Source organism: Equus przewalskii, chromosome 24, assembly GCF_037783145.1.
Source record: "Equus przewalskii isolate Varuska chromosome 24, EquPr2, whole genome shotgun sequence".
Lineage (NCBI taxonomy): Eukaryota > Metazoa > Chordata > Mammalia > Perissodactyla > Equidae > Equus > Equus przewalskii.
Window position 1 is genome coordinate 10,285,148 of NC_091854.1, and position 21,744 is coordinate 10,306,891.

Consider the following 21,744-nt stretch of genomic DNA (forward strand, 5'->3'; position numbering starts at 1 on the left):
ATCAGGATCCACCCTAGTACAAGCAAAGAAAAATTCTGGAAGCACATGCAACGAAATAACAGTGAATACATCTGGGCTATAAAATCAGGGATTCTATACACACACACTCACACACACACACACACAAGGGTAAGTTTATTGCTGATGAAAAAAAATCACTGAGGTAAAAACAAAATGTCCTCTAAAAAGGGAAAGAGATAAAAAATGAAGTACAAAATTTTTCAAAAGAAAAAAATTAATATCAAACCCCTAGCCTCACAACAGTACCCCTGAGAGACAGGGCGCAGAACTCTCTCACACACATTTCTTTGCCCACTTTCACTCCAGCTGCCCTGCATTTATTGTGGGGTCAGGAAACCTAAGCCAACTGCGAAGGACGGAGGCGCCCGCGTTTCCAAAGCCAGGCGTGGAGGAAGCGCGAACTTTCCTCCCGCCTCATCAGGTGTCCTGCCTCGGGGGAAAAACAGTGAAAACCCAACGGTTAACTTCGCCCAAAAGTAGATCCTTTCGATTTCGTTCTCCTCGACCCCACCCTATGACTGGTTCGGTGCAACATCCGGCTCGATTTCCAGCTTCTCAAGAGAAGAGTTCGTACCCACAGGAGCCAGACGCAGGAGGAGCGAGCGAGGGCCCCTGAGGACTTCTTCCCGGACTGCAGCACCGCGCCACGTAAGTTCGCTCCTAAACTTGGTCTTCCAGGCACATTTGCGTTAACAGACCAACAACCGCAAATTCCCAAGCGCACACTCCACCCCGGCAAGGGGGAGGCCGCGGTGCCGGATGCTGTGTGGCCTGGGGGGCGCTTTGCCTCAGCTACTCCCTTTGGACCAGAGGAGGCAGCGAGGCGAAGGTCTCCCCTCTAGGATTCACCCAGGCCTGCAGCAAAGAGCCCTGCGTGGGAGAAGGAGGCGTGCACCCTGCCTCATCTGCGGAAAGGGGGCTGAAGTCCTTCCTTGACTGATGGAACAGTCCTACCCCCTCATAAAGGCGCTGGGTGGGGTCGCTTCCTCCACCTCCCTCACCCTTCCTCAGACATTTCCTGACAGCTCCCGGCCAGGCATTAGAGAAACCAAAAAAAAGGTGATTAACAGAAAATTTAAATCTTAAATGATTGACTCTTGATTATTTTTGTATTTACATTTAATATTCCAAATACAACACTGTATTATATGGAATAATTCCATCTCTCACTAATCAACTATAAATAATAACTGTAAAGTCTAATCATGTTTCTTTATCATGCACCAGTTTTAATGTGTGGTGCATACAAGAACTGCATCAGAATAACTTCTGGTACTTGCTGAAAATACAGGGTTTGAGAAATTTTTAACCATCACTCCAGATGACTCTGGTGAACAGAAACCTTTGCAAACGGTTGATGGTTTTCTGCCATCCAATAGAGCTATTTCATTTACCTGTTTAACTTTGAAGTTAAAACCTTCTTGTTTGGGTTCCTCAGTATACTTTGGTTAACTTCTCCTACCCATAGCTTTTTAAATATTCAATCTAAGAAATAAACTCTACAATTCCTCCTGCTTATGATACGCCATAAAAAGCTTATGTTTTTTCTCCCGCAACTCTGTTCCCAGTCAGCTATAGAAAAAGAAGAGAAATTATACAGCGGAAGTCTGTTAAACAAATTGATGTTATTTTCTGACAAAAAGATCTTAGATAACTTATTATTTCTTGGCAATTTACAGCTCACTGAACATATTGACATATTTTAACATGTTGCCTAACTTGTTTATTGTTCAAAAAGTACATCAATCCTGGAAAAATTTTTTTAATTATTGAGAGCCTGTTACCAGCCTGTACAGTCATGAATCAGGCAGGAATTATTGTCTTACCTATAACACTGATGAGACAATGGAAACTGACAGAGGTAGTTCCTTTTTCAAGATCTCACAGAAAATAAGTAACTTGAACTCTCAGGTTTGGACCCTGGCAGCATGAATCTAGAATGTGTGCTCTGACCTCCCAGGGCAGCTGCAGGTTCCTCCGGCCCGACTCATCCTCCATCAGTGTCTTCCTGTTCAGCTCTGACTGCTGGTCCTCTCCCACCTGCTCATCCTCCTCATCGGATGTGTCCCCCACTTGCTTGCAACCTGGGAGAGAACTGTTACTGTTTCAGTCCAATGCCAATCCTTCACCTTCATTTAGAAACTACCCTCCTTGTCTTCTTAGACACTCAGTTTTTATTTGGATTTACTATGTACCACCAGGATTAAAGAGCATTATAAATGTTATGAGATATTTAATCCTGTTAAACACCCTAATGACCAATAGATTGTGAGTTTTAGTGTTGCTATTTTACGGAAGAAGAAACTGAGGCACAGAGAAATTAATGATTTTTCCAGTGGTCACATAACTTGCAAAGTAGGGAAACATGTGACTGTTGCCTAGCGTTGGCTTTGAGAAAATAAAAGGACGAAGCTCTTTGACTGCTGTCCTGCTCTAGATTTCTTGAAACACCCAGCCCTTGTGACAAAAACATTGAAAGTAGAAGCTCACCCAGATGTGGGACTCTGGCCGATCCAGGCAGACCCTACAACACCCTGGCTACTGTTTCTCTTCCCTGGCAGCCTATAAACAAGAAATATCCTTTCATTCCAGGTAAATAAATTAATTCCCGCCCCCATAACTCTGTCTCGGTTCTGTAAGGATTGTCCCGTTGTGCTTTGACACAGCTACATCCCTTATCTCTTCTTCTCTCTCTCTCAGTCACTCCTCCCCGCCGCCTGCTCCTGCGCCCACCATTCACTAAACCGGTCCTCAGCAAGGTCACTGATCACTTTCTTCTTCTCTTTCTAGGAGATGCCTTCCCCGACTAGCCTCTATACAAATTCATCCCCCAAGGCTCCCTATCCCTATTCCCTGCTTATTTTCTTCTGAGGGTTTACCATCATCTAAGATACATACATGTATTTTGCTACTTTGCTTTCTTTATTATCTGTCTCCTCCCACCAGGATGGAGCTCCAGGAGGCGGGAATTTGTATCCATCTTGTTCACTGCTTGATACTGAGCACCTCTGTGGGGAATCATAACAAAATGGAGTAACACATGTCCAGCTTCTAAAATGGAGCTGCGAGGCCATTAAGGAAGTGAGGCTTATGCAAGTACACCAGGAGTCTGCCCAGATGGAGTGTCAGTTTTTGAACTGTGCTTCACTGTTGTTTCCGTGAACTTCCATTTAAAAAAAAAAAAAACGCTTACTCTCAGAGATAAGAACTTTTTGCCTTAGAGATGGCCTTACACAACCAATCAAGGTAGCCAGGGAATAACTGTTGTCACCAGCACCAATCACACGTCTTGCAGAACAACCTGTGTGATTTATCTCTTTCTGTCTTTATAAACCCTTGCCTTCTTTTGCTTCTCCAGGGCGCATTGTGGGTTTCTGCCTAAATCTTTGTATCCCGAATTGCAAATCTAATTGCCCAACTCAATGTCTATCGCTTAAATTACAATGATTTTTCCTCAGTGACACCTGGAACAGAGCCCAGCACTTGGCTGGTATTCAATAAATGTTTGTGCAATTAATGAAATAGCAAATCCTTCTGGAACTCCTGAGATCTTCTCTGCACACTCATCTCCTTCATGTCCCATTCTGCCTCTACTTACCCCCACAATGTTACTGCTCTCAAGGCTCCATCATCAGTGCTTTGTTTTTCTCATTCTGTCTTTTCATGCATCACATGTAGGCAAGGTTGTTTTAGGATTCATTTAAAAACCAATAAGATAATGTACACTAAGTATCTGTACCAGGCCTTGACAGACTAGGCTAAACACTTTTAGACACATGCAGAATGTAGAAAATTAACGTATAAGTTCCCCACGCAGAAAGCTGATGAGCATGTGACTTGTGTAATCGTTAGAGATGACTTTGAGATCTTGCATTCTACTGAATTGTTCCTCTGGGTTACAGCTTACCATGGCATCTGTATGCACCATGACGGCCCCCATTTGTCTTGTGGAAAACCAGAAAAATCTCCTGACGGTAAATCCAGAAGCACTGAAAATTCTTGGCAACATATCTCAGCCTGTGGTGGTGGTGGCCATTGCAGGGCCCTATCGGACAGGAAAATCCTACCTAATGAACCGCCTGGCAGGACAGAGCCGTGGTGAGTGTTGTCCTCGGGAAGGGGTGACGTGCTTGGGAGCAGTGATAACACGAGCTGATCACACCTCCTTTAGAGTCATCTTAAGGAAGAGCCTGACCCCTCCCACTGAGGAAAACTTCTAATTCTCCCCACCAAATTTATAACTTCAACCCCATCTGTCTGCAAAGTCTCACTCTTTAGTCCAGTAATAAAAAGTTCCCCAACCCTACCAAAAGATCCACCCCACTGGTATTGATCCCATCCACTCTCATCTGCTCAGGAGTTCAGCTCCAGCAATTATTCCCCTCCTTTCTCCTACATCACTTTTGCCCTAAACTACAGGGTCATTTCAAGTAGCACACAAATTGCTCAGTATGGCCCATTTTTAAAAAGGGATGGAAGGAAGAACAGACACAAGAACCCTGTATGGCCCCTATCTCAACGGGGCTACCATCCATTTTTTTTGCTTCAATTCACAGCAAAACTTTGATAAATTATGCCCCCTTCACTTTCTCTATTTAGTCTTTTCTAATTTGTGACCTCTGATACATACAGAGAAATGCATAAAACATACATGTACAATAAAGTTAATAAATATAAAGTGATCATCTGTGTAATCACTGTGCAGAGCAAGAAATAAAACATCATCAACACCAAGAAACCCAACTCACACCCTCTCACCCTCACTAGAGCTCACCAATGTTTCGATTTTCATGGTGCATACTTTCACTCTTCCTTTGTAAAGGGCTTTACAACCTGTGTTTGCATTTCTAAAGAATAGATTAAACTTTATGTAAAGGGAATGACAGTCTGTGGACTCTTTGGGATCTTGCTTCTTTTGTTCAACAAGATTTTATGAGAATCATCTGGTTTATGATATGCCTGTGTAGTTCATTTAACTATATTATAGTGTGCTATTGTCAGAGGACACCACAATCTAATTATCCATTTGTTTTGATGAGTTGGTATTTCTAGTTTTTATCCTTTATGAATGAGGCTGTCATGGATACTCTTGTGTTTATATTCTGGTGCACATGTACGCAAACTTCCCTTGTGTGATGTAGCCAGAAGTGGAAATGCTCCGTCACAGATTATGCACATCTTCAGCCTTTCTAGATAATATCAAACAGCTTTTCAAACTCTTTGTGCAATTTATATGCTTATTAGCAGTAATTGAGAATTCTGCACTCCTCAAAAAGCTTTGGTAAAAGTCTTTTTAACTTTTTCTGATCTGGTGACTGTATAGTTGCGTGTTATTTGGCTCATTCCAAATAGCTGGAGCACTTTTTCCCATGTTTATTTGCTATTTGCATTTCCTTTCTCATGACCTCTTGTTTGGTTTTGTTTTTGGTTTGGTTTTGGTTTGGTTTCTTTACCAGGTTGCCTTTCTTGGTTCTTATTGATTTTGAGGACAATCTGCCTAGGTCCTGTTAAGCCTTTCTGTCAATGAAGACCACACACCATTTATTCTCTAATGTTTTCCTCTGTGGCTCAGAGGCTCAGCACCATTAAGGGTTGACCTCAGTCCACTGAACTCTAAGGATCCCAGGAATATCTCATTGTCTCTGTCTCTTTCTTTCGATCTGTTTCCCCTCCTCCGTTCCTTCCTTTCTCTCTCTCTCCTTTTGCTTCCCAATCTCCCGTTGGCTCCTAACAAAACATTTTCCCTTTGTCTTTCTCTTAGAGGAATTCTTGATCAACAGTGAGGGGAGGACACATTTCCTTGCCTGACCTAAATTAATTAACAGAACTTTTTATCTAAGGATTAAAGATTTGGGAACACTAAGACAGAGACATCAGTCAAGGAGTTTCAAAAATATCTTTTTTTATTCTACTGAAGATAACATCAGGTTAAATGAGGTGATTTCCCAATGCTGAGAAAGTTCCTAACCTCAAAATGTTTTAAAACACCTGAATTGTGACTTTACCACCCCACTCGTATCACAAGAAGAACAGAAAAAAGAGACTTGCACCTCGACAAGGTCCACGAGCAGGGCCAGGTCATTACTCTCTCCCGGGGATGACTTGCTTTGCATGTTTTTTGCCTCTCGTGACTGAGAGTGATGACAGCCAATTACACTTTGTCTTTTCTCCTGGAGGGACTGGGAGTTCAGATTACTTTGTATTAATCAGCAAGCACTCAAACACCATTACAATAGAGAAGAGTACAGACCATCTCAGGCTTTATACCCTCTCTGTGGAGAACTCACAGGGTGTGGGAATTGAATGGCCTCAATCATGATAAACCCTGCTCCCCTTGGTAATTCATCAGCTGCATTTCTGTTCTCAGTTGAAAGAAGCATTGACAAATGGCACAAGGTCATAATCTTGGACTGATGGACAAGATATGTCACCCACAGGTTCCTGGGCATATACCTAACATCCTCTCCCTTGGGAAAGAGGAGCAGGCAAGACTCACAGGTCTTCTCTGCTCTCCCTTCTGTTATATCCCCCTTCTGAGGAAACGAACAAAGAACTTATCTTTTGCTTGAAGAGGAGAAAACAATAGAGGAAAATACAGGGATGAAGGGAAGGAAAAAATCCAACAAAAGGTGATATATGAGGCCAGCTCCTGACAGGACACAGATGAGCCACTCAAGGGGTAATTGAGGAGTTTTAATGGTGGACTATTTACAAGGGCATAAGCAGAGGAAAGGGAACCTGAGGAATGAGGAAGCACCAGGTGGCTGTTATAAATCCTGCAGCCTGAAGAGGCAGTCAGTTAGTGGACACCAGAGTTGGTGCCTCCCACTGTTTGAACTCCATCAGTTACTGGAGGACAAGGGAGCTCTTCACTGTCAGATAAAAATACAAAGGTTAACAGAGTTTGCATTAATTCTGTAATATGACATAGTTTGAGCTGTTGATGGTATGAGGTAAATAAGGGACACGAAGCGTTTCTTGAGAAAGTTCTTACTGTGCATAAAGGTTGAGTCAGCTGTCCTTCCTGAAATGGAAGCCACACTCCTTCCAGACAGGCACTCACATTCCACAAGTTGAATCAATGCAACCCATGAGTAGCCTGAACTGTCTGCTATGACTGGATGTTGCTTTCTCCTCTTCTCTTGCAGGTTTCCCTCTGGGCTCTACAGTGAGGTCTGAAACCAAGGGTATCTGGATGTGGTGTATACCCCACCCTTCCAAGCCGAAACACACCCTGGTCCTACTAGACACTGAGGGCCTGGGCGATGTGGAAAAGGTAAGGCAGAGAGTCTTCTTTGCTCTTGATACTCCACTTACATTTTAATTTGCCACCTCAGTTCAACTTTTATGACACATGCCTACAAACTGCAAATCCATTTCTGAATAATGAGGCTAAATTCTGCTCCTTGAATTTACTTCCTTGGTAAGTTCAATACTTTGGTTATTAGTGATACATATTCTCATTTTTAACACTGGGGTGAAAGATATTAGTTAACAAATAATTCTTGGGCAGCTGAATTCCAGGGCTTTGTGTTAAGTCCTACAGATAGCACAGTGAATGAGGTAAAGACTCAGAGCCTAGTTGGGAAAATAAGAAATATGCACTGTTATCAGTACAGGGAACAGTGGATACAAAAAGTGAAAATCTAACCCAGTCTTTGAGGTTAGGGGAAAATCCTGGAGGATGCAATAACACATGCAGTCAATGATCTCTACAAGTTAAGATGTCTGAGGCTGATGGACTTGAAAGTAGAAACCATAAAAATAGAGTTTCAGGGAAACCATCTAATTACATAATCTCCAGGAAAACTTCAGCTATACCAAAAACATTCATTAAGGTTTTACTTCAACTCCCTGAGCTTCAAAGGTGAATTCTTTACTGACTTCTAGCAAAACTTGAGCTACACCCACCAAAAGCATTGTAAATGGTGTAAGTTTAGGTATTTTGTCTTCATAGTGTTAGTTGCAGTCAATCTTGTCTCCTTATTTCTACTAGTCGGAGTCTAAATTGAAAGTAGTGGTGGTGGATATTTGACTTCCATTAGTGCCAAAAAGAGTTGGGGCATGAATTCACAAATTCTGAATTTAAAAATTCAGGTTAAAGTACTCAATGATAACCTCAATGTAAACCCAAGATGGTCTGCTGCTGCCTAATAGATTGCAGTTTGCATAAACCTTCTTCTTTTTATCTAATTGCATTTGTCAAAGAACCAAAACACATCAAGTTGTAAACTGATAGCAGAGGAAATACTTGCTGCCCTTAGAACTTGTAGTGTATCTAGGTCATATCTAATTCTATTACCAAGGCACTCGTGAGTTGCCCTGACTCTCGTCTTCTGCCTCTTCTCCTACTCCAAAACACATAACCACTACCCTAGTCAGATAAAATCACCGTACAATACCTTTATATGACTACGCTGTCTGACAATTCTGATTGGCTTCTGTTGTCCTTCCACTTCCATGGTCCCCTTATCTCCAGAATTCCATATTCTCTCAATTCTTAAAAGCCTATCTATTTTGGGCCTAATGCCATCGTATTGCTGTCAAACAGAATCACTTCTTGCCCTTAATTCACAGAGTACTTTTTCTGGTTTATTGTCATTCTCCCTTTGTCTTTTACATTATAATACTTGGTTCCATTCCTGTCAAAGTTTATCATCTTGGAGGCATTTACATGTTGCCGACTGCATCTGCCCCTCCAGAAGTCATGTCTCGAGGGTGGGGACCAACGTATGCAACTTTATATCCACCAAACGCAGGTCTGGCATTTTGTAGATGCACCATGACGAGTTAAATGAATAGTGTTTATGTCCCTAATGTAGCCCATGATGGAGAAAAATTTGCAAAGGAATCATTGCACACTTATCATTGTACAACACCATATTCTAGACACTATATTAAACATTTGGCATACATTTACAGTACTGTTCACTTCTCTTAGTAGCTAAAGAAACTAAGGCCCTGAAAGAGGTCAATGTCAATACCAAAAATGAGGTTAGAATTTAGCAGTGGCTTCGAAATTTATGCTATTTGTCCTACTGTTCAGTTATAGTACAGCTGGCATAGTGAAGGACCAACTGAAAGAGTGAATGAAGAGTAGACTCCTAATTCCCTTGCTGTAATGTACTTTCTAGGGTGACTCTAAAAATGACTTGTGGATCTTCACACTGGCCATACTTCTGAGCAGTGTATTTGTCTACAACAGCATGGGCACCATCAACCGCCAGGCCCTCGAGCAGCTGCAGTATCCTTCCAGGAACCAAACCACCATGTTGTGTTGAATTTATGAGAATGACAACTGAGACAGTTTCTTCTTTCCTGTGACTCAGTTCTCATGGTGGAGGAGAAGGGGACACAGTGCAAAGGGGAATGTTTATAAAGCTTGTCTCTGGGTGAGATCTGGAAACTGTGGTGTACAGCACTTCGCATTCCTTAGCTAAGATCCCAGCTATGTGACTGAACTAACAAAGCTAATCAGGACGAGATCCTCTCCCAGCTTTGGCGAAGTGGATGACTCAGCTGAGTTTGTGAGTTTCTTTCCAGACTTTGTTTGGACTGTACGGGATTTCACATTGGAGCTGCAGTTAGATGGACGCCCCATCACTTCTGATCAGTACCTGGAGAATGCCTTGAAGTTGATTCCAGGTATCAGCACATAGCTTGAGCGGTAGAAGTTTCAGTAGGGGATGGGATCAACTTACCCCTGTCATTCAGCACTTGATGTCAATCTTCATTTGGGATTGGACTGAGGCCCGTGCTAAGAGTGATTGACAGGAGGGTATGGTTTCAGTCATCATTATAACTTGAAAGTCTCCTGCAAACTGAGTTTAAGATCATGGAGAAAATTTAGGATACAATACTGAACGAAATGATTTTAGAAAAATGGATACCATGAAAAAACAGCTCACATACTCGCATTATTTATTAAGTCTAAGTGCTCCTCCTCTTCTCCTGTTTCAAGAAAACTAGCATCAAACTGGCGATTGGTAGGCACTGAATCACAGAGAATCAAATGAACTAATGTTTGAAATATATTTCACACGCTATATTTTACTAGCCTATATAATTATACCCTTCATACACAGGATATTTACATACCAAATAGTTCAGATAAAAAGCATTGACATGTCGTTCCAGTTAGATTGTCAAAGCATTCATGTGTTCTTTCTCACGACATCACCCTCTTCATTCTACAGCCTTACGCAGTATGTCGTCACATCATATAATAAATTCATTACAAGGATTACATTTAGTGGAGAGGATAATGAGTGGTGAGCTAGGAGCAACATCCATTTTTATTTATTTACTCACTGCTTCATTTTTTCAACAAATATTTGTTGAACAGCGGATATGTGCCCAGAATCACTCTATATGATGTTGTGAAGTCTAATATAATATGTTGCACTCTCTGATATGGAGAACTGTTGAGGTCTTCAAGTTATATTCAGGTGAACCTTACTATTCAGTCATGTGTGCTATAGGAATCACAAACATGTTTATAGTGTCTCTTTTTTTTAATCTGATTTTATAAAGCTTTTCTTTCCTTCCTGAGTATCATTTGTCCCCCATAAGATTTTTCCCAGCAATATCATATATACCCTTATTTCTACCATTACTTTACTTTAGAGGCCACATTTCATTTCTGAGATGAGGACCATAATATCAAAAAAGTATTTCTGACAATTTGTTGGATTAATCTACTATTCAACAAACATCTAATATGTAGTTGATCCACTGCACACCAAGTAAGGGCTAAGGAAAACAGTCATAAGTTTCCTCACGTGGCATGGATCCCTCCCCTTGCCCCCAGAAGTACTTCCTTCACTCTTGGCCTTGTACAATAAAAGGATTTTCCATGCCTGGAGTAGATGAGCATAAGGTTGACTTGCATGATTAAAAAAAGGAGATTTACAGGCACAGGAGTTCCAGTGATGCAAAGATCACTGGAAACGAAAGGCCCCAGTCTCCTTGCCTGAAGGCTGTCCCTTCAATGATCTTTTTCCACTTCTGCAGGTGAGGATCCCCGAATCCAAAATTCCAACGTGCCTAGAGAGTGTATCAGGAAGTTCTTTCCAGAACGAAAGTGCTTTGTCTTTGACCGGCCTATAAATGACAAAAAATTATTGCAACATATTGACGAAGCATCCGAATACCAACTAGAATTGGATTTCCGGGAGCAATCCAAAAATTTCTGTTCATACATCTTTGCCAAGGCAAAAACCAAGACCCTAAGAGAGGGAATCACTGTCACCGGGAATCGTGAGTCCCTTTTGTTACAGGTGCCTCTCTGGGGTTTACTGTGTGATGAAGCTGTGATTGCTCTCTGGGTGTGTCAGTAATTTTGTTTCCTTCTGTATGTATTGTGGAAAAGTAGACGTTCACACCATATGTAGAAATGCATGTTTCTTCGTTTGTCTCCCTGTATGGAGGTTTATTGAGATCCAATATATCCCATGAAATGAATGCACTAATGGTACAAGCACAAGCTGCTGTTAAGGATAGAAATCTGCATGGTGATTAGAAGTAATTAGATGGGATAAGTGAGTGTTTCTCAAGGAGAAAATACAAAATATTTTGTGCATTTACACCAGTTAGAAAATTAATAGAAGGGCGTGAATCCCAGCAAGCTCATTCAGAGTTTGAGAAACAAATTTAAGTTTAATCTTATGTACAGGGCTGGCTTCATGGTCCTCTGACCTCGACAGTCACCCAGTGCCTGGTACTGAGAGGGGCCCACGCTTGGTTTAATGTTTATGTCACTGACTTGAATCTTTGATGAATTTTTTTATGGGCCCCCACATTTTCATTGGAAATATTGCCCACAAATTATGTAGTTTACTTCCGTGTATAATAGGATCTTTTTACTTTGATTGTAATGCAAAAATGTTCTAAGAAACCTTTGACCATATTAGTTGAGATCCTTAACTAAATATTGTGTTGTGACAAATTTGAGAACCATAAAAGATAGAGTAGATAGGATATACAGTGATTTTATTACAAGGAGGAGGATTCATAAAAGAGGAAGCAGGAAGAAATCAGGATGAGGACAAGGATGAAGATGAGGAGGAGGAGAAGAAAGAGAAGTAAAGAAAAGTTCATATTCAAAAAAGTTTTTGTTGTTTTAAGAATGCTGATCTCTAAGTCTTGTAACACAATGGTGAGAACTTTCTCTCTATTCCCTAATATCACGTGTCATTCAGGACTAGAGAATCTGGTGGTGACCTACGTAGATACCATCAACAGTGGAGGTGTTCCTTGTTTGGAAAATTCAGTGACAACTCTGGCTGAGCGTGAGAACGCAGCAGCCGTGCAGAAGGCAGCTGACCACTACAGGGAGCAGATGGCCCAGCGAGTGAGCTTCCCCACAGACACACTCCAGGAGCTGCTGCATGTGCATGAGGCCTGTGAGAGGGAAGCCATTGCAATCTTCATGGAGCACTCCTTCAAGGATGACAAGCGGGAGTTCCAGACCAAGCTCCTGGTAACATGCCTTAGTCTATATCCTTCCTGTTTCCTGTCGTTCTAGAATGATCCCAGACTCCCCCTTTTTGACTCTATGGCTTATGTGCTCACCGAAAAAGGAGCTTCAATTCTTGTGAGTGACAAGGCTCTACAGGCTACAGTCCATCCTTTTCTAAAGATTGGCTTCTTACTTTCTAATATGGCAAAACACAGCACCATGTGATTTTTGTTTGTTGGTTAGTTCCATCCAGTCTATTCCAACTCTTAGCGATCCTGTGCACAGTAGAGCTGAACATTGCTCAGCCTTCTTGTGCCATCTTCTCATCTCCTAGCACTGTTATCAGGCAGTGCTCCACTGCTATTCCTAGGGTTTTCATGGCCAATTTTCTTTGTTTTGAAAGTGAGTGGCCAGGTCCTTCTTCCTAGTCTGTCTTAGTGCAAGCAGCTTAAAACAACATGCACTTTAGGTCAGAGTTCTTCAGGTCAGATCCCAGCACAAGGTATATGGGTGCTCTGCTCAGCATACCACAAGCTGAAAACAAGGTTCATATGGGCTTATATTATCATATGGAGACTCTGGGGAACTTGCGCTACATCTTCAAGCCAGCAATGCTGTATTGTATCCTTCTCTTGTTTCTAATCGCTCTGACTACCTTCTCTGCCACCAATTGGAGAAAATTGCTTTTAAAGGGCTCAGGAGATTAGGTAATGTTTACCTGGGTAATCTCCATTACTTAAAGTCAACCTGTGCCCTATAACATAATCTAATCACAAGATTAATATTCCTAGTATTCACAAACCCAGGGACTATGCAGAGTGTGGACACCAGGGCAGAGAACTCTTTGAGGACATCACAATTCTGCTTAGTGTAGGCACTTTCACCAAATGTTACTCTTTGAGTCCGTCTTTGCCCATCCTGCAAGTTTCAAAAATCTCTCAGTTCATATAGAAGAGAGCCAACTGGATTGTAATTTACAAGTGCAGCAGAAAAAAATTCTGGTTTTGTATTTTGGCACACTCAAATCCTCATTGAAACAATTCATGAAGGATTTAAAACTCTGTTCAGAGACCACTTAACTCATCACAGGGCAGGTGATTCGCTTTGTTGTTAGTGCTGTCCACTGGATTCCAACTCCTAGCAACCCTGTGTACAGCAGAGCAGAACTCTGCCCACTTTTTTGTGCTGTCCTCTCACCTTCCAGCACTGTATCACCCAATACTCCACTGCTATTCGTAGGGCTGTCATGGCCCATTTCTTTGAAAGTGTTGGCTAAGTGCTTCTTTCTAGTCTGTCTAGTCTGGAAGCTCCACTGAATCCTGTCCACCATGGCTGACTCTGCTATATATTATTTTTTTTTTAAAGATTTTATTTTTTCCTTTTTCTCCCCAAAGCCCCCTGGTACATAGTTGTATATTCTTGGTTGTGGGTCCTTCTAGTTGTGGCATGTGGGACGCTGCCTCAGCGTGGCTTGATGAGCAGTGCCATGTCCACGCCCAGGATTGGAACCAACGAAACCCTGGGCCGCCTGCAGCAGAGTGCAAGAACTTAACCACTCGGCCACGGGGCCAGCCCCTGACTCTGCTCTATTTGAAATACTGGAGGAATGACTTTCAGCATCACCGCAACATACAGCCACCACAGTATTATAACCCACAAATGCATGGTGTGTTTTCCTGACCGGGAAATGAAGCTAGGCCACAGCAGTGAGAACACTGAATCTTAACCCCAGAAAACCCAGGGCTGGGTTGGTGATTTGTATTTATACATTTTTATCCATAGCAACCCAAGTTTGCAGAGCCAAGTCAACTTCTACTCATCTTGAACTTTGCATTGCTTATTGTCCATAGATGGATCCCTGTTAATCCAACTACTGTTAAAGGAACCATACTATGTTTCATATTGAAAGATGTTAGAGAGTAGTTCTTGAAAGTTTTCATCAAAAGAAAAAAATTTTCTAACTATGTAAGGTGATGGATGTTAATTACACTTATTGTGGTGACCTTTTGCATTGTATACAAATATCAAATCATTACATTATACACCTGAAACTAATATAAAGTTATAAGTCAATTATACCTCAATTAAAACAATAAAAAGGAATCATGAAGATCATGTCTACAAACCCCAACATTTCACAGACATTGAGCCTGAGCCCAAGGGACTTAAGGGACTTTCCACAGGTCACACAGAGAATGGATCTGAACTGAGAATAAAACAAGTCTCCTGACTCCTGGTCTGTTACTGCAGGTCCCAGGCCTCCCTGACGCTGTCAGACTAATTTTACCAAAAGGATCACAGTTGGACCTTCCCTTCTAACAGCTTCTTTCTATTGGATTTCTCCACATTTCCCTGGCAGGGCATCATAGAGAAAAATAAGAAGGATTTCTTACTGCAGAATGAAGAGGCATCTGTCAAATATTGCCAGGATGAGCTTCAGCGGCTTTCAGAGCCCCTGATGGAAAGTATTTCAGGAGGAACTTTCTCTGTACCTGGAGGACACAAGCTCTACTTAGAAGCTTTGAACAAGGTCAAACAGGACTATGAGCTGGTGCCCAGGAAAGGAGTTAAGGTGAGAAATAAGGGAGGGGGAGAGAACAGCAGAGTGGAGTCAGAAGTTCTTTGGTGGTTGTTTTGAAAACCTCAGACCACAGCACCATTTGTGGAGAGAAAGTAGAGCATGGCGATATCTCCACATTTTTAGCTTTTTTATCCACAATTAGTTAGATACTCTTAAATAAAGCAGAAATACTTCTTCCCAAATATAAGATATATTATCAGGAATCTAGAAGAGAACATTCCTTTCATTTAGCCAACAATGTAATTGGTTTTGTACAAAATATAGGGGATACATAATTAAAGAAACAGTGTTGTTCTCAAGAAGCGTATGATCGTACCTGAGAAGGAGATATAAATAGTCAATTGGATATGGTGGGATGATGGTTGTCATACAGGTATACACGGACAGTGATGCTGATGCTGGTGATGGTGATGGCAAGGTTGGTGATGGTAATGGTGATGTGTGACGTATATTGAACACACTTCCTAAATTAAGTGTATTCTTAGGTGCTGTGTTTAGGTTATCAACATAATCCTCAGAGTAATATGAATTAGGTACTACTGTCATCGCCATTATAACTGAGAAATGTGATTTACCGGAAGTTAATAAGTTGCCTACAAACACGGCAAGTGGTAGAGCTGGTGGGCAGCTCTGTGTACTTGGCAGCCATTCAAAACTCAGAAGGAAGTTTAGGAAAGCTCCCTGGAAGAGGAGGTAGGAGTTACAAGTAGAATTATTAATAAATGATATTCTAGTAAAGAAAGAAAGACAAGCATCCAGTCAGAAGAAAAGAACATCCAGATATTGCAAACAATGCAGGATATGTGTTTGTAGAACTGCACATAAGTGTGGTTGTCTATAATCCGTGTTGGGGGGTACCTGGCCTCATTAGGACAGGAAGCTGGAGAGCTGGGAAAGAGGCTGCTATAGAGGGTTTTCATAACTTACTAGAAAGCTTGGACTGAGTCTAGGCCACTGATGGAAAGAAGCCACTGTGGAATCCTAAGAAAGATGTAGAATTCATAGGGTCTGATTTGGGGTTTCATTGAACAATAATTTCCCCAGCAAGACGCTAGATCTTTGTTACCTGATGAGTCTTTCCTCCTTGTTTTGTCCTCAGGGAAACGAGGTCCTCCAGATCTTCCTGCGGTCACAGGCAGCAGTAGAGGCATCCATCCTTCAGGCCGACAAAACCCTCACCGATAGGGAGAAGGCTTTAGCAGGTACCGGAGAGGGCGTGGCTCACAGCGGGGTGGGTAGGTTCCTGCAGTGCCCTCTGACAGGTATGGGAGCAAACCCTTCCTGAAACAAGGAGCTTCCTCTCCTCTGGAATGCACAGTCTGCTATATCTGAAAATAACCGGGGGTGTTTGGTCTGCTCATTTAGCCAATCAGTGCCTTTCCATCACATTCTGAAATGTGCTTTTCCTTGTGTAGCTCAGGGTAGAATTCAGAGATTGATCCCTGCCATTTTAAAGTCGTTTTAGTCTCTGAGCTCAAAACGGTACAGCTCAGCATAACTGTTATTTGCTTCCCTCTGTAAAACTGTTGTGCAACAGCTGAGCGTGCCAAGAATCAGGCAGCTGAGAAGGAAAAGGAGCTGCTAAGACAGAAACTGAAGGAACAGCATCAAATAATGGAGGCTAAAGAGAGAACCTTCCAGGAATATGTGGCCCAACTGAAAGAGAAATCGGAGAGGGAAAGAGAAATCCTTCTGAGAGAGCACGAAAGTATGCTGGAGCACATGCTGAAGGTAAGTCTGGATGGGCCCTGAGGAGTGCCTGATGGACAAACCCTAGTATCTTAGGAAGGGAAGAACAAAAGTTTTAACCAAATCCTGATACTGGAGGGAAATCCAAATGGCGTATGAATCACTGAAATAAACCTAGATCATGCGAAAGCCCTAAATCTATAAGACCCCAACTCCTTCTCTAGTGTTAAGAGTTTGGAGGGTACAGATAACATGCCACAGGCTCCTTGACTGCTGTTTGTGGTGATATAGGGTCTCACTGTGCCCCTAGGTGAATAGGACCTTAGTCCTATAGTCCTTAGCACACTAGGTACCATCATCAAAGAGACCTGAAATAGATGCATCTGGTCTTGAGAGTATCAGATTGTGCCTGATATGAAATATGGGATGCTGAAAGCTCCAAGACTTGCTGCAGTTGCTTCCCGATCTGCCTGACTCATTCTACACACCTAGTGTAAAATGCATTCTTTGTCCCAACCGGGAGTTTGATAGCCAGTGTTCTATAGAGAGTCAGCAGTTCTCACTATTTGTTACATGCATGTGGTCATCCTACTTCAGTGGAGCTAGGAATAATTAGACTTATATCCACATTCCCTCCCAAAGTGCATTCTTAGAACTGGAACGCATTACTAGGTAGTTCTCAGGCCTGACCTACTGCCAACTCCTCCCCAACCCAGTGAGATCGTGCTGAGGTATCATAGGAAGGTGTAAACCATGGAGACTCCCACTATTTAGGTCCAATCATTTGGAAATATTGGACAGACTCATCAAAGAGCATCGAAGGCAGTAAAGAAAGAGGCACGTGCTTAGCCGCGGCAGTTGTTAAAAATAAAGTGCTGATAAATGGGGATTTCCAAAAATGCACTCTCTTTTTTTCACAGCTCCAAGAAGAATTACTTACTGAAGGATTTAAAAAGACATCTGAGCAGGTGAATGAAGAGATAAATAAACTAAAAAGAGAGATTGAAAGCTCTAAAAATGATGACCTTTCAAATATCCTTGATGTGGCTACCATGGGGCTTATAATGGCACTACCCCCACCCATGCGGCTAATTGCTTCTGGGATGAAATGTCTCAGTATGATTATGAAACATGTGAAGAAATCCTAGGTATATTATAAAAGGCTTCTTACATTTTAATAGCATAATGATGTGGCCCATTTTTGAAATGTATGTGTCATGCTAGTTTCATTCAAGAAAATTTTTAAAATAAAAAGTGACAACCAAAGAATATCAAGATCTGATATCCCAAAAAACAATTTTGATTGAATTAATTAATTTAAAGAAATGAAAAAGTTAGAAGTTAATGATTTATCCATACAAAAGTTTTAAGCAAAGCAAAAAGACAAATGGTGAGATAAATAAAACATTTGCAATGTCTATTACTGTCACGGAGATCATTTCCTTCAGCTATAATGAGCCCTTATTAATCAGCGAGGAAAGATCAAAGACCACATTTTTTGAATGAGCAAAAATATCATAAGAGAATAAAAATATTTAACTTTACTGATTATAAAAGATACGCAAAGCAAAACTAGGACGTTCCTGTGTCACCTGTCAGGTGGGCCAGAAAGGACAGTTGTGATAGGACACCAGATTGGCAACAGTTTCAGGAAACTGGCAATCTCTCATATTTGCTAGTGAGAGTGCAAGTTGGTGCAAATATACATCAAAAGTTTAAATGCAAATACGGTTGATCCAGCAAGTCCACATTTAGGAATTTATCTTCTAGATTGATTCACCGAAGTTCAAAAGGACATATGTAGTAGTATATCTGTTGCTGGATTATTGAAATTCCTGAAGACTGGAAACAACTTTTAAAGTCCCTCTGTCAGAGACTTGTGAGGTAAATCTGGAGACGTATTTGCAATGGAACACTCTACAGTCACTAAATGAAAGGGGAAACTCTCTTTCTACTAACAGGAAGAAATCTCCAAAGTTGATCATAAGTGAAAAAAAAAGATGAAGAAAGTGTGTATAGTTGCACCACTGAATTTAGAAAATAATGAAAATGTATATATATTGTCATCTGTCTCTGGAAAATACAAAATAAACTAGTATCCATGGACACAGTAGGAACACACCTAGACAGTTGAGGTAAGACACAAGAGGATGACTAACTTTACATAGTCTATTCTTCTGTGCCTTTCATATCTGGCATGAATTATTACTTAGTCAAACATAAATAAATACAATTATTAAAATTAAAACAATTAATAATACAAAGAATGGGGAAGTTCTACGTAACACTGGTAGAAAATGCATAGGTCAGTTCAACAGGAATAGTCTACTTATTACATCAAGAAACAGACACTACAGGATGTGCATCTTCATTTTGTTATCATTTGGGTCTCTGAAGAAGGTCTTGGAATCCTAGTCCTTAAATTATTTTCAGAAACATATATCTGATAAGGAGTTAATATCCAAAATATATAAAGAAGCAGACATCTCACCAACAAGAAAACTAACAACTCAATTTAAAAATGGGCAAAAGATCTGAATAGACATTTCTCCAAGGAAGATATACAGACAGCCAGCAGGCAAATGAGAAGATATCCGATATCATTAACTATCAGGGAAATGCAAATTAAACCTACAATGAGATATCACCTCACTCCCGTTAGAATGGCTATAACAAGACAGGAAACAAGTGTTGGAGAGGTTGTGAAGAGAAGCGAACTCTTATACATTGCTGGTTTGAGTCCACATTGGTGCAGTCACTATGGAAAACAGTATGGAGATTCCTCAAAAAATTAAGAATAGAACTACCATATGATCTAGCTATTCCACTGCTGGGTATTTATCCGAAGAACATGAAAACACGAATGCATAAAGATACACGCACCCCTATGTTCATTGTAGCATCGTAGCCAAGACTTGGGAAGCAACCTAAGTGCCCATCAAGGCACGAATGGACAAAGAAGATGTGGTATATATACACAATGGAGTACTACTCAGCCATAAGAAAAGTCAAAATCCGGCCATTTGTGACAATGTGAATGAACCTTGAAGGTATATGCTAAGTGAAATAAGTCAGAGGGAGAAAGTCAAATACCACATGATCTCACTCATAAGTAGAAGATAAAAGCAATGACACACAAACACACAGAAACAGAGATTGGATTGGTGCTTACCAGAGGCGAAGGGTAGAGGGAGGAGGGTGAAAGGGTGGGTGGCATATGTGTGTGGTAATGGATTGTGATTAGTCTTTGGTTGGTGAACAGGATGCAATCTACACAGAAACTGAAATATCATGATGCACACCTGAAATTTATATAATGTGTTAAACCAATGTTACTTCAATAAAAGAAAGAAAGAAAAATAAAATAAAATTATCATGAAGTATGTAAAATTTTTTAAAGATTGGCACCTGAGGCAGCATCTGTTGCCAATCTTCTTTTTCTCTTCTTCTTCTTCTCCCCAAAGCCCTCCAGTACATAGCTGTGTGTTCTAATTGTAAGTGCTTCTTGTTGTGCTATATGGGACGCCACCTCAGCACAGCTTGACGAGTGGTGCCATGTTCGTGCCCAGGATCTAAACAAGCAAAACCCTGGGCCGCCTAAGTGGAGCATGCGAACCCAACCACTTGGCCACGGGGCCAGCCCCTACATAAAATTTACATGAAGAAAATTTTGAAATGCTGTGTAAGACATAAAAATTGATAAAAATGGACAGAAATTAAAATTTCAATATTAAGTTAATGTATACATTTAAGGTGATTCAAAAAATATGTCAGACGTAATTCTTTTAGGAAATAGACAAATTAATTTTAAAGTTTATATGGAAAAGCCACAAGCAAAAGTATCCAATGCAATTCTGGGGGAAAAAAAAAAAAAAACAGATGAGAGGGAAATATCTTTTAGCATATGTTAAAACGTCCCAACAGTTAACACTGTGGTACTGGCACCTGAAGTTCAAAACAGACTTGGAAGTTTAGAAATTGGTGCAAAGTCATGCAGAAATGCAGTAGATGGCAATTTTAGCATTTTCATTAGTGAAGGAATATGAAATATCCAGCAAACGGTATTTGGACTATAAGGTAGCCATCTGGAAAAAGTTACCAAGTAAATTTCACATGGTTCAAAGATATAAGCACTAAAAATTAAACTGTAAAATTGAATAATACGGGAGAGTTTTAAAAAAATAATATTGGAGTAAGCAGCCCCTTTCAAAGTATAACATAATGGAAATAGATAAAAGAAAAGATTGATAAATTCACCTACCTAGCAAAAGACATTCTTCACAGAAAAACCTAAGTGAAGCAAAAATACAGTGACAAGGACTACATTTTAATATATATCACAGAAAATGATTTCTTTAAGCCATAAGAATCCCTTTAAAGCAGTGAGAAAAAGAACAACTCTATCCAAAAGAATGGCAAATACATTAGAAGAAATTAAATATATTCAGCCTCATTAATGATAAGAGATGTGCAAAATAAAGCTACGGGGCCCCAGTTTCACCTCTAGGATTAGCAAAGCAAAACGTATTTGATGGGATACTGAGTTGGCAAGGATTTGGAGAAACAAGAAAGCTCTCATATTCTCTAGTGAGTGCAAATTGGAATAATTATATATCAAGGTGTTAAATGCACATACCTTTAATCCAGCAAGTTCAAATTTAGGAATTTATCTTAAAGATTTAATTGTCCATGTACCAAATGTCATATATATTGGATATATGTTGTAGCATTGGTATGCAGGAAAAAATTCAAAGCAATTCTCTCTCTGCTGGGTACTGGTAATAAAATCATGAGCCATTTGTACAAAGGAATACTCTTCAGTCACTAAAATGAAAGGGAAAGCTTTATTTGTACTAACATGGGAAAATCTCCGGATTCATCATAAAGTGAAAAAGAAAGATGAACAATGCGTATAGTTGCTACCAGTAAATTTACAGCATGGCAAATCTACACGTGTCTCTGATCTATCTCAGGAAAAATACAGAATAAACTA

At 40.7% G+C, this 21,744-nt stretch overlaps 1 protein-coding gene across 3 annotated transcripts; it reads left to right on the forward strand.

Annotated features, from left to right (window-relative positions):
- The first annotated feature begins 265 nt into the window (after positions 1-265).
- On the forward strand, positions 266-20,121 carry LOC103542760 (guanylate-binding protein 7-like). 3 transcript variants are annotated; one of them, XM_070592744.1, is made up of 11 exons: positions 385-669; positions 3,924-4,119; positions 7,170-7,297; positions 9,156-9,265; positions 9,470-9,666; positions 11,035-11,280; positions 12,222-12,502; positions 14,841-15,053; positions 16,162-16,264; positions 16,600-16,793; positions 17,672-20,121. In XM_070592744.1, the coding sequence occupies exons 2-11, from the start codon at positions 3,930-3,932 to the stop codon at positions 17,897-17,899; spliced, it is 1,890 nt and encodes a 629-aa protein (XP_070448845.1). In that variant the 5' UTR covers positions 385-669; positions 3,924-3,929; the 3' UTR covers positions 17,900-20,121. The 3 variants fall into 3 exon arrangements, with proteins under 3 accessions (XP_070448846.1, XP_070448845.1, XP_070448847.1); XM_070592745.1 differs by lacking the exon at positions 11,035-11,280 and having other exon boundaries at positions 266-669; XM_070592746.1 differs by lacking the exon at positions 12,222-12,502 and having other exon boundaries at positions 402-669; positions 11,035-11,300.
- Positions 20,122-21,744: the final 1,623 nt, after the last annotated feature.